Source organism: Vanellus vanellus, assembly GCF_965231255.1.
Source record: "Vanellus vanellus genome assembly, chromosome: 4".
NCBI classification, from domain to species: domain Eukaryota; kingdom Metazoa; phylum Chordata; class Aves; order Charadriiformes; family Charadriidae; genus Vanellus; species Vanellus vanellus.
Window position 1 is genome coordinate 27,719,726 of NC_138909.1, and position 16,176 is coordinate 27,735,901.

General features: G+C 43.2%; 1 protein-coding gene across 1 annotated transcript in view; it reads left to right on the forward strand.

Moving 5' to 3' along the window:
• Positions 1-7,524: 7,524 nt before the first annotated feature.
• Positions 7,525-16,176, forward strand: part of DKK2 (dickkopf WNT signaling pathway inhibitor 2) — a gene marked incomplete at its 3' end in the record, with an annotated part of 42,418 nt that continues 33,766 nt past the window's right edge. The window contains exon 1 of the mRNA XM_082482878.1: positions 7,525-7,934. Coding sequence (XP_082339004.1) covers positions 7,677-7,934 — 258 coding nt within the window. The 5' untranslated portion in view covers positions 7,525-7,676. The remainder of the gene's footprint in view (positions 7,935-16,176) is intronic.

Below are 16,176 nucleotides of genomic sequence, written 5' to 3' on the forward strand. Positions count from 1 at the left end.
TAGACCCAAAAATACAGAAATCAAAGGATACAATATTTCTTCTCCTGTTCCCGTGACCGGGGTTGCACGCTGCGAGCCTGCCTCTCTCTGGGCTGTGGTCATGCCTCCTCCTCCGGCTACAGCCGGGGCTGCCCGTCGCGGCTTAGCCGGGCCAGGCAGCAATTACACCAGCAGCTGCGCTTGCTGACAGTTTTGGGGAGAGGGTAACCTTTAGAGGGAGAGGTGAGCTGGGACCTCTTGATGTGGCCAGGCCAGGTGGGCGCCACATCAGCGCGGGGTTCCTCTGCAGCCTGTGTCAAAACCCTACCAGGGGTTGATGGTGGTAGCCCAGCGAGTGCGGCGCTGGAGTTGGCGGGTACACCAGCAGTGCCGAGGAGCAACGCTGAGCCACTGCTGCCAGCACCTCGCTACGCCATCCCTGCACTGCGCTGGCAGCGTGTCCCACAGCACAGAGTGGTCAGGGGTGAAGGCTGAGGAGGAGGAAGAGCTTCACCTGCCTGGCAGCCTGTGCCAGAGGCTGCAGAAGGGGCTCCCTGGCACTTTTGGGTCACAGGGGCAGGGCTGCGGCTCTCACACGTCCTCTGTCAAGAGGGAAACAAGAGGAGGAGTGGGCCAGCTTTTGGGGCAGTGCTCACACCTGTGGACTTCAATGCCGGTAGAAACACAGCACAAGCTCTAATGAGTGGTTCCCCTGATGCTAATATAGAAATATACCCTGTGGAGAAGAGTTTTGTGGTGGCCATAGACTGTTAGCGTGGATTTCTGGAGCTGACACCTACCTGATGTGCTTTTAGGTATCGTACGCCCCAACCCGTCCTCTGGATGCTTTGCTGGGGCCGCGGTCTAAGGACACGAAGCATTTGGTGGAAATGCTGGAGTGAGGGGATTCCCTTGCTCTTTGTCCCCACAAACCAGTGCCTGCACTCTCTTCCCCTTGTACTGCCACATAAAGTCTTCTCTGTGATGGTGGGGGCAATTAGTTAAGGGGCTTCGGATTGCAAGAGGAATACAAAAATCGTGAAAAAGGAAAGAAACAAACCCAAAACGTGTCCCTGTAGAGAGCTGGAGGACAGAGGGGAGTAAGGAACTCCTTAAATGTGCTTTTTTAAAAGAAAATATTGTATTGTTGAGCTGCAGCCTTAGCAAAACTAGGTATTGCTTGATGGGCCTGATTGAATTTTTTAGTCAGAAATTAAATAAAAGACAGAGTAGGCCCCAGGGGCAGTGCTACAGGAGATTTGGCCATATCCAAGTTGTTAGAGTTGCTGTAAGGGGCAATGGAAATTCAGTGCAGCTGGTGAACCTAAAAAACAATAACAAAAAACAATATACCTCTGTGTTATAGAATGTCTTTCATACAACAAATATCCCAAAATGCTTTATATAGAATTAAAAACAGATTTAATTTGAAGAACAGGTAATTTTGTTTATTTAAGGGAAAGAAAAACATAGGACATTAGACTGGACTAAAGCTGGTACAAATCAAAACCGGTTCAACTGAAGTAAGGTGGCTTAAAATATAGAAGTTATAAAATACACAGGATTATAATCTGTCCCATAATATTTTGCATTTACAGTATGTAATTTTGGCCCTTTGGAGAAGGTCAGGTAAAGGATCTCTCCATTATTGTTGTATTTCCTTTTTGTCCTTAAATTGAATGTATTCATTTTTTGTGTTCCTGTATTTCTTGTTTTTGTCTTGATTTCTGGTAGGCTCTGGCTTCTCCAAACATTTCCTCTTTAAAAAAGTTTCAGAGACAAAAGGGGGAAAAAAAAAAAGGCAAGAAGAAAGAACAAAAAAAAAAAAAAAGGTTACTCTTCCACACCTTTCCTGCCCCCATAAAATCCCCATTCCTCCAAGACAAATGAAAAATGAGCACAACGAATCTAATGGAACTCCCTGGCAAAGAATATAATGGGGGAGTTCATACAGAAAAATAAAGAGATAGTAGAAAGGCAATTAAAATGTTGGTATTTTTCAATGAAAATACTAACGAATTGATTTTTTTTTTTTGCCAATTTTTATTTTGGCATGGATAGGTAGTGAAACTGGAAAAATTCTACAAAATCCTTTGTTTAAGGCCACTCATTTTTTTTTAAATCAAATTTATAAACAAGTGTAATTAAAAGAAACACCAAAGCATTTTTAAAACAGAAATATGTGTTTGGAACATCTAAACCTCTAAAACGTATTCAGGGTATGAATACCTGATTTAGAAATAAATACAAGCTTTACTCTCTTGTGTGTCTCCTCTTTATGGGTGCAAATAAGACAAAAGAAAACCCTACTTTTCTTACACAAAGCATGCTAATTTAGACCCAAAGAGGTATAAATGCATATTTCTGTATTGAAAGGTACATATTTCAAACCTTAAATAAGAACCGAGTACAAGCAGAACTTGCTGTAGTTCTCAGTGTTGCAGCTGGAGGTCTCACTGGGGTTTAATGAACCTTTGCCCTCGTGGCTGTTGAGCTTTGTGTGCGCGGGTTGTAACCAGCACAGTCTCTCCTTCTGCCTACTGGGAATCTGCAGGAGGGAGTAGCAGTTAAAGCTGAGCATGGGGGTCTTCAAACAATCTGCTTCCCGAGTTAGGGTATAAGTGCCACCTCTGGAGGATCCCGGGAAGATTTGCAGTTACGGACGCAATGGTCAGCAGCAGGTTCGCTCTCTAGGATATGGTACTTGGGGATGGTCAGTGGAAATCTCTCATCACGTGTTATGTAGCGTTTGCCACTGACTGCTGTTTTTTGGGGTAATGCTTCTTCTATTATTCTGTATGGTGAGCTGCAAAACTTTGTTTTGGGCAAAAGGCTGCATTGCTCTGAAATGTTTGACTAACCACACGCACAAAGTACACGGGCCTTAGCTTCTCCAAGCTGGCCACCCAAACTTAGCCATCAACTTAGTGGTAAACTCTCTTTCTGCCTGGTCTTCATAAGTGCAACATCCTCTCCTTCGTGCGCTTAATGCACTTAACCACTGGGTTGTGTAGCCGGTTCCTCTGTTAGATTCCCGATGGCACTTGAATGTTTTAGAAGTTCTTGGTGTCTCTCAAAATCTACGTTGTAGTGGTACACTCGCAAATCAAAAAACCAGAGATGCTTCCTGGTATTTTTTCTCCATACCAACTTATCTGAGTAGATACTGTGAAGTAAATCTGTGTCTTTAAAGGACATAAGAGTTACAGCAATGAGGAGCATAGGAAATCCACACCTTGGTTTGGAAGTCTGTATTTGATCAGTTTGAAGTACAGAAAGTGTGGGCTGAATGCTACTTGGAAGTGGAAAAAAAACAACAATCAAATAGCTTGTTTTTCTACAAGTATATCTATATATCATGCTTTTGTTAAGGAAAAAAAAAGCTCCTCCCCGACAGAGGTTTAGTGTTCTGTCCATCTACTTCTGATTTCTTCGGTCTTGAGTGGCATGTTGGTCTGGCAGCAGTTGCCCTGCGGTGAAGTGGGTTCTTGCTTCCTCTGGAGGGAACTACCTGTCAGGGTAGCAAAGCAAAACCTGTTTCCATTTCCTCAGCGATGCTCCAAACTATCTTCCCTTCAGAACAGTGATTTACAAGATAGGTCTTGCCCTGTTGGAAAGACACTCACTTCCATTCCCACTAAATTTAAATTAATGTCTGGAAACTTAGTTGAATCCAGCTGACTGATGAACTTCATATTTAGCTGAATCCAGACTGATTTGAAAAATTGAGTTTGTGCGCCTGTTCTTAAATATCTGAAAAGCTTTAAGGATTCCTTCCTAGTTTTCTTGAAATGCCTAGAGGTTATGAATATATGGGGACTTTATTTACATCAAATGACTTGGAATGTGGCTTGCTTTTTATTAAGTAATAAATTTACTAATATATTCATAGATATATATTTAATTAATTTAGATAGTCTACTTATAGTCTGGTCCTTTAGGTCCTGTGTGCCTCTCTTCAATACCACACATGTCCATTTATTTCAAGAAGAGCTGAATGATAGTTGCGTGAGCTCACCATATTGTGTTTTTTATTGTCGTGGATTCTCTTTGTGTGTCTCATCAGTTTATTTTGTTCTCTTTGTAATCCTCTCTTATTCAAAGCAACTCTGGTGGAGAACACTCCGGCAATGACTTAGAAGTTTCTGTTCCTTCCTGCGTAAGAGAAACACAGGTGGATATTTGTTGTGCTTTTTTTAAAGAGTATCTGTCACAGCCAAATCCTAACACAATATGCCAACTTACAGCCTTCAGTGAAGCAAAAGACAAGAGGGTGGTGGTATTTCTTGAGTGCACGCAAGAGAGAACATACAAAAAAGTTATAATTTGAGGGGAGCTGCTAGTGCTGCCACCAAAGCTAACAAACAAGTTAATAGATTCAGAGCCCAGTGAAATATACCATAAATTGTGCGTTGTATAAAGGATTTTGGAGAAGGGGACTGTTTGAAGTGTGAATTAACATAGCCTCCCGTATGTCTTGATCAATAGTCCAGACCCACCTATAATTTTATCAAATGTCTTAGGGGTGAGAAAAATGACATTTTGCTTGTCCCAATTTTTGTGGTAATCTCACAAAACCTACTGACTTGATATTTTTACAAATTTGGTACCGTCCATGAAGCAGGACGAATCAGAGCTAAGGCTCCGTGGTGGCATATATGGAGAACCACAGGAAGAGAGATGTGAATTGTAACTTAAGTGTTCTCTGCAGCGTATTTATCCCCAGCAAGAAAACAAAATGTGACTGGGGCAGTCCGTGGTAATAGGAAGAGGAAATGCAGGACTGACTTGTTATTAGAAATCAGGGAGCTGTTACCAGTTTGTGTTTCCCCATCTCAGCTTGATCCTGCATGAATGGGTGGGTGGACGTCAGCACTCCTGTGTTTGTGCGCGAGGCTGCCTATGCACATGTGTACATACACTGCGTATGTACATCTGAGCAGATTGCATGTTTCTCTGTGGCTGTGATTTTACCCATTTTGTGGTGTGTGTAATATTCATATGGCGCTCTGCCAACTTTCTATGAAATTATTTGTTAGAGCTTTTCCTGTGGTCCCGATGGCCTTTTGGTTTTGGGAGGGGTGAAACACCAGGAGGGGGCTGGGTCTCCAAAAAAATCAAAAAGGACTGGCTTTTATCAGTTTCTTGTGAAATTGCATATTGCTTTCCAATCTTTTAGAAAAAGAAATCCTTACAAATGTCTTCAGGAATTGTCAGGGATAAAGAATTTATTTAAGGCTGCACAAAGATGGAAAATGGAAATGCTGTGAAGAAGGCAACCATTGGGGTTGTTTTGTTTTTTCTTAACCCAATTTTCTGAAATGAAGTGCTAATAAAACTGCTTCCAACTTCAAAATCAGTAAATGTGAGCTTATATGAAGCTTGAGTCAGAGCAAATACCATGCTCTGTAGAACAGTTTAAAATCCAGTCATGGGGGTTGATATGTCATTTCAGTTGTTACTTTAAAAACAATCAGCCTTCTCTGTGAGATGGGATTAAATCCTCCCGAACAATTCTACGGTTTGAGCTGTGGAAAAAGATTTAAATTAATCTACTCTTTACACGATGCTCTGTTTTAACACGATACAAGCCCTAACACTAGGACGCACTGCTAACAGTCATGTGTCAATAAATAGATAGTTTTTAAAAAAACTTACCCAAGGTAGCGTGGCTCATGGAGTACTACCTGCCCAGAGTTCCCATCCCCCAGGAGGGCTTCTGCTCACTGGGAGCAGGAGCATTGGGGGCCGAAAGAGAGCACCACTCCTCCTTGATATTTCTTGCCTTAGCAACCTCCTTTTGCGCAGATGTTAATTTAGAAGAAATGAAATTTCAGGTGTGCGTTTCTCCTTCAACCCTACTGCCAAGTAAAGAGGTAGAGTAACTGGAAGGGATTGGTAGGTTAGAGGAGGGGATGCCTCAGGAGAGGGGAAAACTCTGTACTGTTCCCAGCCAAGGTAGTGTTTGTACGTGAACACATGGGACAGCAAGACGGCTGCTCCTCTCACCCTCTTTTGTTCCCTCCACCCCACTTTCACATGCCTATGGGAAAGAGAAGGGCTTGTAGCTGCTCCACTGCAGTACACAAGCGCCCCATGGTGATCTCTGCACTAAATCTTTTGCAGGTAACAGGGAAAAGAGAAGAGCTGGGTTTGTCCCAGTTCTCCTAATTTTGCACTCGGTGTCCCTGTTTACCTTCCTTTTCCTGAAACACGGTGTTTGGCACTGCGGCAGGGAGATGCGAGTGCCTTGGAGCGTGTGGGTGTAGTTAGTAGCACCTGGGTGTTTCGCAGCAAGTGGATGTGTGCTCATGCCAAGGAAATGGAGAAAATGAAGACAAAATAAGTCTCTCGGGGTGCTAGTGGCACTGTGGCACTGGGGAGTGTCACGTTTAGGAGCAGTGCAGCATTAGCAGCCGGACGCGTTCTGTACCAAGGCAATGGACTTTGCAGGCTTGGGCATAACATTTGGCAGGGTTTGCGTGCCAGCCCTGTGCTTTCACAGCCCTGCGGGACTAACATGCTTTGCACCTCTATGCATTTTGGGGAGCAGGAGCACCTCGATGCATGCTTCAGCTTGGCAGCATGCTTTGGGGAACCCGTGCGGCAAAGCCTGTTGCTGGCCGTCCTCTTTGTCCAGACTTGACCTCCACCTCTGGGCCGGACACCGGGGTGGCAGCGAGGTGCAGGTGACAGCGTGGCACGCATGTCCGGGGCCGTGCGTGGCTGTGCTTTGTCTCCCCACCCCGGGCAGACCCCGGCCGGAGAGAGGGGCAACCTGCCCGGCTGGGGAGAGGGCGTCCTCCGGGGAGGTGGGAGCCGGGTGGGGGGACGGAGAGAGCGAGAGTCGCTGCGCGGCGTGTCCCAGCGCTGGGCTGGGGGCGGAGGGAAGGGGGCGATAATAACGGGGGGGGGGGGAGGGGGGAGCAGCGAGAGGCTGCCGGAGACCTACGAGGGGGAACAGCGCAGGGAGCCCGGCGGGGGGGTCTGCCACGCCGTGTCCCGGAGCTCCCGCCGCCGGTGGGGGACACAGCCCCGGGGCTCCCCCCGCCCCGCACCGGCCGGGCTGGAGGAGGAGGAGGAAGAAGAAGAAGCCAGGCGCTTTCACTCCTGCTGGCGGCAGAGGCTGAGGCGAAAGGCAGAAAAAGGAGGAGGGGAATAAAAAGTAAAGAGAGGGGGAGAGAGAGAGTGAAAGAAAACTAAGCCCAGCTTTTGCCGGTGCTGCTTGGATTGGATCTGGTTTGAGTTTCCTCTCTGCTGGCTTGTGCAGCAAGAGAGGAGGAGTGGGGGGAAGTAACTCACTCACTCACTCTTCCTCTGAAGCTCAAGCAAACGTGCTGGTGACTGCGCTGGTGGGGAGCTGCCCTGGGTGCAGTTGCCTCGTAGCTTATTGCGCTCAGTCACTAAAGAATTGCCTGGACTTCTCGAGGACCTGGAGGAAAAAGCCGTCGCTTCACAGACCCGATAGTTGCTCAGTGCCTATAGGCTTGACACAGTTTTTTACCTAGGGGATTCTTTTTTATTATTATTTTTCTCTCGTGTCTCTCAGAACAGCAGTTCCTTGAGTGCGTGGCATTGAAATCCATTGCTTTAACAACTTTGGGAGATACTTTGAAAAACTTTTTTTTTCCTCCCTTTTCTTTGCCTTAAAAAAAAAAAAAAGGAAAAAAAGATAATCCTTTTCTGGGGGAGGGGAGATGATTGTGCTGATGTGGAATAAGTGCTGCTGCTGTCTCCTCTTACTAGCCGCGGTCCTGATGGTGGAGAGCTCCCAGCTAGACAGCTCCAGCTCCAAGGTGAACTCCATCAAGTCCACCCTGATGGGGGAGGCTCCAACTCAGGCAACCAACAGATCTGCAGGCATCCACCAGGGACTGACGCTTGCTAGCAGTAAGAAGGGCAAAATGCTAGAGCAGATGGGAAAACCTCCCAAGCACTATCACCGGCAAGGAGAGGTAGGACATCGCTTCATTGCTCCAGTGTCTGTCCGTCTGTGTGCTATATGCAAGTAATTGCTAGTCCTCCCCTCACATTGTTTCCAAAGCTTTACTGTGCTAAATTAATTAATTTGCTTCATTGGGGCTGTCTGGGACAACATCATGTCATAATTGATGTTAAGAACTGCGCAAGAGGGAGTTAGAAGGTTTTAAACCTTTCACTTTTCTCTGTAGGGTTAATAAGTGATAGAAAAAAGAGTAATCTAAAAAATATCCTCTTCAGCATCTTTTTGTTTGACTCCTTCAAAGCGCTACTAGAAGTAAAGGAAGAAATTTCTTGTTAACTCTCAGATGTTAAATGAATTGAATTTGAATAGGTGAGGAAAATTTCAGCATGAAGTAAAACCTGTGTTTACAGTGGTGAAACAAACTTGGTTTTAAAAATCACACCTAGCAAGTTAATCTCTGATATCTTCCTCCATCGTGAGAATAAAAAAGCATGCTGTCCCAGTGGTATAGTTTAGGGCACATTCATTTGCTTAATATGACAGAAAATAAATTCTAGGTTTCTTGCCCAGTTACACTCCAGTGGTTGTGGAAGTTTTCTTTGGTTAAGTCCATTTGAGAGAAGCGGGGAGTAACAGCCCTGAATATGAAGTTTGAGTGTAAGGAAGAAAGAAAAGGTTATAGAAACTTTATGAAAAAAAGACCCTGACTTCCTTATGCAGTCATCTATCCTCTCTGCCCTGCTTGGAAACTTGGAAGTCTGATAGCAAATTACCTTCGTTCAGCTGTCTTTGTTGTAAACTATAAAGCAACATTTTAAGCCACCAGTTCTCTACTGCTCTATCAAGTCTCGACTTGGATGGTATGAAAGTTGCACACTGGGGTATTGAAGGAGGTAGACTTCTGCAGAAAATATAGATTTTATACTATGGGGTATTATTAGTATCTCCAAATACAGCTGCTTTTCATAAGCAACAGACAGTGTAGCAGCAAGGGAGCTGCCAACATTCAGCACTAGAAAGGCAAAATACTGAATGCTTGAAGTGTCTGTATCTTGCCTACACTTTCCTTAGAGCAGCAGAGAAGAAGCAAATTCAAGCAGTGTGCTGAACTTGCTAAAGCGTTTCACATCAGCTTCCTAGTAATTGAATGTTGTCATTCGGTTTTGTGTGCAGCCATAACGGTAGTGGTAGTTTTGGTTTTTGCATGTGAGAAAATGGTTTTTAAACTCCTCCAAGCTTTCTCTCCCTACCCACTCAATTGTTTTATAATTTACCCAGGTCGCCTCTCCTTACCTCTGAGTGAAGTTTAGTAACAGATGCTGTGCTGAAGTTTTATATTACTAAAGCAGTGTGCTCTTTCCTAGTGCACGTTGTAATAATTACTATGTTAAATCACCTGGAGGAAATACAGGAGCATGATACGCTTTCTTATGTGTTTTCCTTGGGTTTTCTTTGTTTTCTGTGTGTTCACAAAAAGTCAATATGTAGGACCTATTTTCCCCCTGCGCTTTATCTCAGTCTCATGAGTTTCAGTGAGAGTACTTGTGGGGTTGTGCTGTACAGCCCCAAACATGATATGTAATTTTTCCCTTTTGGGGAAGTCTTTACGCCTTTCCCCATGTACAACATCCTTAGCATTTCAATGTGTAGTCAGCGCAGTGTTGAGAATGATTGATTACAATTCACCCAGTTCCTGGAAAACAAGCTGAACTGCGCCCCGGTTGCATTTGCAAGATTTGCCCCTTATTTGCCAGCCTGGATTGTTTGCTGGGGACTTAGTTACTGGCATGAACTGCCAAGGTACACTTCAAGTCATAGCTGACACTGCAAGTGTCTGTAATGATAGAAGAGGTACCATACACGTTAAGACGTCTTGTTTGTAGCACGAGCAAAGACCCCTGGAGAAACAGTGACTTTGGCTCCCAGGAGCAAAGCCTGACCTTCCGGCAAGGGCTGTCGGTGCTGATTTCGCCCTCTCTCGCTGGGACTCTGTCCCCGGCTCCTGCGCCTTGTCATGCAGATGTAGTCCATGAAAACGACTCAGATTTGCTACCAATAATTTGAGATGTTACTTTTGGCCATCTGCAGGAAGCAACACAATTAACACAGAATTGCAGTAAAAAGAAGAAAGGGGAAAAAAAAAAGTTAATTTTTGTCATAATGCTTCATCTTTGGCAATACTTCCAGTTGCAGGTTTGGTAAGCCACTGCGTTTTTTAACAGTGGTGTCACACATCTCAACCAATTAAGACATGACATTTTCATAATTTTTTTTTTTAAAGTACTCTCTCGGCAGGTTACTACTTGATTTGTTTAGATTATGGGACTTTGTGCTGAAGTTTTGCATGCCATTTACTGAAAGAACGGGCCTATGCTTTTATTTTTTATTTATAATGTGTCAAAAGTAGGGGTACCTTTTATATCTTGGGAACATTAAATGGTAAGTTGAGTGTTCTGTTTGCAACTAGGAAATAGTTTTAGTAAGGACCAATGATATACAGCTTAAAGGAAAATTAATAGAATTTTGCTGTTGCAGTTGTGACAGCTCTGGGCTGTGCATTCAACTCTCTGCAGATACACATAGTGGAAATCAGAGAACTCTTACCAAAACTGATGAAAGGACCATCAGCCAGCAACCTATTTACTTATTCGGCTTGGTATACTAATGTACTTTCAGAACGTTTCTTTAATATGTTAATGTAACATTTTCAATTATGTTAATTCTCAGGACTAGGAGCAACTTTAATCAGCAGTAAATCAACGGATGCAATAGTTCATGGCTTATCTGGAGTGTTGATGTACTTCAGCTGGTAGTTAGTGCTTCTGCCCAGAAAGGGAAGATCCAGCGCTTCTTTGTCAGGCAAAGTTCCAGCTCAAATTAATGAAAATACTCGCATGAGCAAAGCAAGCTGACCCAGCTTGCTGGAGGGACTGGCGGGGCAAATGTGGATTTTTAGTAAGACTTACATTTTTATGTCTTTCTGAGGAATATTATTTATTTTGTGTTCTTATTCCCTTTACTGCCTTGGATCAGCAGAGAATGAGAAGCACTGATGTGCTAAATCGGTGAGATTTTACTGCCTTCACTGTTCTTCACTGTCACTCCTGTTTTCCCCTTTCTGCAAACTGTTAATGTTTTTTCCAATTTCACAGGGAATCAGAAAATATCTACAGCATTTGCACAAGGGAGAAATATGCTCAGAAATAGGAACGTACAGTGCACGTTAGACTACATTACTTTTTGGGGGGTCAGTACTACATGCTGTCTGCCATCAATTTCGTTTCAAAAGTCGATTTAGAAAAATGACTTCTAGGAACAGTAGCCTCTCTAGCAAATTGTTCTGGACATATCATTCCTCTAAATAAATACAATACAGTGAATAGAGTCCTAAATTAAAAAGGCCAGATTAGCAATGACGGTAGATTAAGTTTTCTGCATGTTGGATACAGCTTCCACTGTGTTAGGACAAGCTCTCCTGTGTGATGCCTCTTGCTCAATTATAGGGATGCAACTTGAAAGGGAATATCTCATGTATCATAGCTGTGATTGAAAGGCATAGCTGTTCCATAGATTCATGGATGATGGTACCGTAGCCTCTTTGATTCACAATCTTTTTTTTTTTTCTTTTTACTTCTTGCCTCTGGGTTATAGTCTCCTCTCTTCTCTGAGGCTTGTCCCCTCTGTCAGGTATTGGGGTTTGCACTCCTTTGCGCTCTACAGCCTTTAATGATCCAGTAGGCTGAGACCTACCAAACTTTATTTCCAGCCATTTTCCTTCTTTAATCTGTGGGTGCTATTATCTTCTGCCCTTTCCAAGTCCTGGCCACAAGCCATTGCTTCGGCTCTTTCCCCAGCAAGTCATGTCTGTCTTTCCCTTTGCTGCTACGTAGCTGGTTGGGTTTGTGCTTCCCACTGGGACCATCCCTCCCACTTCCTCCACGCACACGATGCGATCAGCAGCAACGAAGGAAAGAACTGGGACAGCCAAGAGGGGTCCGGTACAACTGTGGGGCTGAATAAGAGATAATGCGGTCTGGAAAAGGGAGAGAGGAGTGAAAAGCCGGGACAAGTTTTAACACTGCAGAGGCACGATCGACAGATATCAGCTAAGCCTTTGTATTCCAAATGTACTTAGTTTAATTTTAATTTTTTTTTTTTTTAAACTCTATCACAGCTTGAGCTAAGAGGCTTGAGACCACAGAAGCCAAACCAAAAAGTCAATAATGCAAATTGCTAAGTTGACACTGATCTCATACCTATCTGCGCATGGACATACATGTGTTTCTTGAACAGGACAGAGTTACCCACAAGGACTTGCTAGAAAATGCTTGGATGATGCTTTGTAGCAAGTAAAACAGCATGAGATGTAGTAATTGACTGCAGTGCCCTGAGAATGTTACAATAAAATGTACCAAAGACACCAAAAATGTAACCACAATATCTTGAATAGCTCTCAACCAAGACAGTATAAACTATTTCTTCATGTGATTAAAAATAAATTAATTACAATACTTAGAAATTACATCCAGCCATGGCTTGCCTTTTTTTTTTTTTTTAAGATAAAAAAATAAATACAGAATTGCTTAATTTGCAGAGGTCACCAGAGAATGTATTCTTTGCTCTTGCTGTTTGCTGTTAGGAATCTGGGAGACATACTGGTTTACTGGCAGCAGTCTTGCTAAATAGCTGAGTGGCTTGTCTCTTGATCGCAAAAATGGGATGCAGAGTATTATCTCCTTCCTGGGTCATGCTTCACGTCCCCTTCAATTTGTTATTATTAGACTTCTTAATATAGAGCAAAAGCTCCTATAAAGCGGCTTTACTACAACTATTTCCTATTAATGTTGTAACAATGCCTAGAAAACTTCCAGGACTGATGTGCTATCGGGTGTGCAAATACTTAGGAAGAGTTAGTTTCTGTCTGTCAGAGTCTAAGGACAACACAAAAGATGATGAAGCGTGGTTACATTTTGCTCTCAGAAAAATGAGTCTGATTAACTCGTTATGTTTGGTTAACTGATGCTTTGCAGATGCAAATATAGCACAAGTTTAATTTTGATTTTAATTATCTCAACACCGGATGTATCTTGCAAGCGCTTCATATCTCATGGTTTGTCAGTCGAGCCTTTGGTCCTTTTACAGTTGTACTTACAAATGCCTCACCCTGGAAATGTCGTTCAGGAGGAATTTAACTCCGCAAAGGAGGAGCCCCATAAAGCTCCTGCTTCTGTTTGGTTTTCAAGCATTGCTTTCCTCTTTGGGTTTTGTGTATCTGAGAAGTTTAAGAGCTATGTAAAAATGTTAATTTGGAGAACACCTGCAAAGCAGAGACCTTCCCTTCCCGCTCGGGCTTGCAGATGCCCCTGCCAAGCTCACGCAACCCCCACATGCGCACATCGGTCGTGGCTGGCAAGAGTCAGGGTGCAACGGGCCAGGCTCGGAGCCGGCAGCCCCCACTTGGCCTATGGTTGGCAGATGGCTTGTCACCACGTCCTGCCACGGGGCTGGGCAGCTTTGTGTCGGTGTCGGCACTGCAGTCATGAGATGTTTATGACAGATCTGAGGAGCTGAAGTTTGCACGACACTACAGAAATGGGGAAGAAAACCAGAAGCCGCCTCTCTGCTTTTCCTGCATCAGTAAAACTTCAAGTGTATTTAGAGTTATTTATTTCTTATTTATTTTAGAGAACTGAGGATAATTCTTTGGAAATCTTTCTCTTTCAGTGCTATGTTCTAGGCTGTGTTTCTGGTACCTTTAGATTGAAACCAGCTTCTATAAGTTTCATATCCATGGATGTGAAAGGCCCGTACAAAAGCCAAGAAGATCAGAAGGTTTACTTCTTTAAAATTAATTTTACCTGCAAAAATCTTTATTTTCATTAGAGAACATGAACATTCATCTCTTCTTTTTTTGATCAAGTATAGGATGTGTAATGACCATATGTGTCCCCAAACCATCACTTCTTCAGTATAGTTTTTTCTCTTTTTGATTGAAGGGCAGATTTATTTTAACGGAGCACTTCGTGAACACAAAACGGTTTTCAAATTGCAATGAAATGTGAAAATAGGTGGATTTGTGATATTCCAAGCTCATTGCAGAATCCTTTGCTCTAGAATGAGCTACAGAAAGTAGTGTTAGAGAGAGATCGTGTAAAAGGATTCATATGGTCATAATAAGTGACCAAAGCACAGCAGTTTACAAATTCAATAATGAGTTTTGTTCATCTTAGTTACAGTTTTCTTGGGATTGGCCCTAAATCCATCTATGATTTATACATTTGTGTTCGAACTTGAGTTATGAAAGTGAATGGATATAAACACACAGCGGGAACGTGGAGTTCATTCATACCGCAGCTATTTTGTTCTTACTAAAGGAAAGATGGGGGTAATGCTACAAAAAGGAAAAAAAAAGTTTAAGAGTTGTTTTTTTCCCCCCTCAAAGCGCATAAGCTCACAGTTCAGCCCCTTGGGACTTTCTTAAAGCTAAGCTTTGATATGATTGAATTTTCATATGCACAGTAATGAATCTTGGAGACATGCATGTTGCACATGTGTAGTGCAAATGGCACTGGTTTAGCATTTTTAGCAGTGAGCGAAGGTGGACTGTTCTGCACATGCTCGGGAATGAGGTGTTGCTTCACTCTGCGAGCCCTCGGCCTCATTCTCTGTGCATCATGTAAGTGTGAACCAGGCTGTGCATGCTTTTAAAAGCATACTTATCGGTCGAGTGAATGAGAGGACAGGGTTCAGTTCTACGCGTTTTGGCAGCTTGCGTTGAGGGAAGCAGTGACTTGCTGTCAGTGTGATCTCTTCCCTGCAAGTCTGAAACGTGTAAAGCGGAGATCTCTTAAAAGGCATTGCAAACAGAGTATGTTTATGTTGCAGCAGGAAACTTTTGTTCTTGGAGTCTCATTCTTAACTAGAGCGGCACCAGGGAAAGTAATACATGTGATGGGGGAAAAGCTCCTTTGTTTTTCCTTTTGCACAGAGCAGGGTAGTTCCCAGAATTGTTCCTTTTGCTATATGTTCTTACAGAAAATGGTAAGATTCTATTCTTGACAGCCTGTAAAGATCCTAAAGCTGAAAGTTTTGCTGTAAAACCAGGTCTCTGGAAAGGAGAAGAGAAAACAGTATGTAAAACCAGTAACAGAAATGCAAAATGCTAAGCCCAACTAATAAAAAAAAAAAAAAAAGAAGATACTGACAGATGTGCTACCATCTTGTATTTAGCATTTTTACTTTCATGTGACTTTCTCCCCTCTTTTTAGTTTTGTTTTTTTTTTTTTTTTTTTTTTTTAGAGCAAAACTCTAGTGTTTCATGAAGTTCAGCCACGGTAGTCTGGATGGCCAGTATTCATGTCAAGTCAAAAGAAGCCGTAGAAATCTAGGTCCTGTGTTTAACTGGGGCTTGGGTCCCATCTCAGATAGCTTAGGTTGTTTCCTGAAGTCAATACTGAAAATAGATTTTGGGCTTCCCAGTGCTGCAAATTCTTAGGAAGACTCCACCTGCCACCCACTCTTACAGCTAGATTTACTGCTGTGCCGGAGTGCTTTCCCTGATTTTCTTACCGTAGGTGTGTTCATGTGGAGTATAATACAGAGGTACTTTGGCTTATATGGTCTCTGTTCAGGGGTACTTTTTATAGAGCATGGGTTTAAGAGGAGAAAAGCCTCTGTCCAATATGACATAGAGCTGCAAGCAAGAGATGCTGTTAGGGAGCCTTGGGCTCTGTAGACAGTTTGTCTGTTCAGTAGCAGCTGAGTGAAAAATGGCCAAATGAAGCTTCTGTTGGCTTGACCTGGCAGGGCTAGTAGAGACTGCAGAACTTGCCATATTTCTTTGTTTTTTTCTGTTTTGGTTTGAAAATGGGAGAGCAGAGCCTGCCTCCCATCCATTTCATTGTGAATTTCCTGGAAGACTTGGGATCCTGTTTTCTATCTTAAAAAAGAAAAGTTTGTGTTTCTCTCTGTCTTGTGGGGCATTAGCTTGTCAAGGACACAGAGACTGAACTGTCAGTCTCCTATTTCTCCTCTTTGGTAGGAGGAGTACTGAGTAGATACTTTCTTTTTCAAACATCATCTCCCCTGTCATCCTTCAGGTGGGACGGAAGGAGAGAGATGTCAAATGGCCATCTCCTCGGTTAGAGGTAGACAGGACAAATGCATTCCTTACCAAAGAAATAGTTGCCAATTGTGATTTAATAGTTGACATATAGCTTTCGCATAGAGAGACACCATATGGTGAATAACAT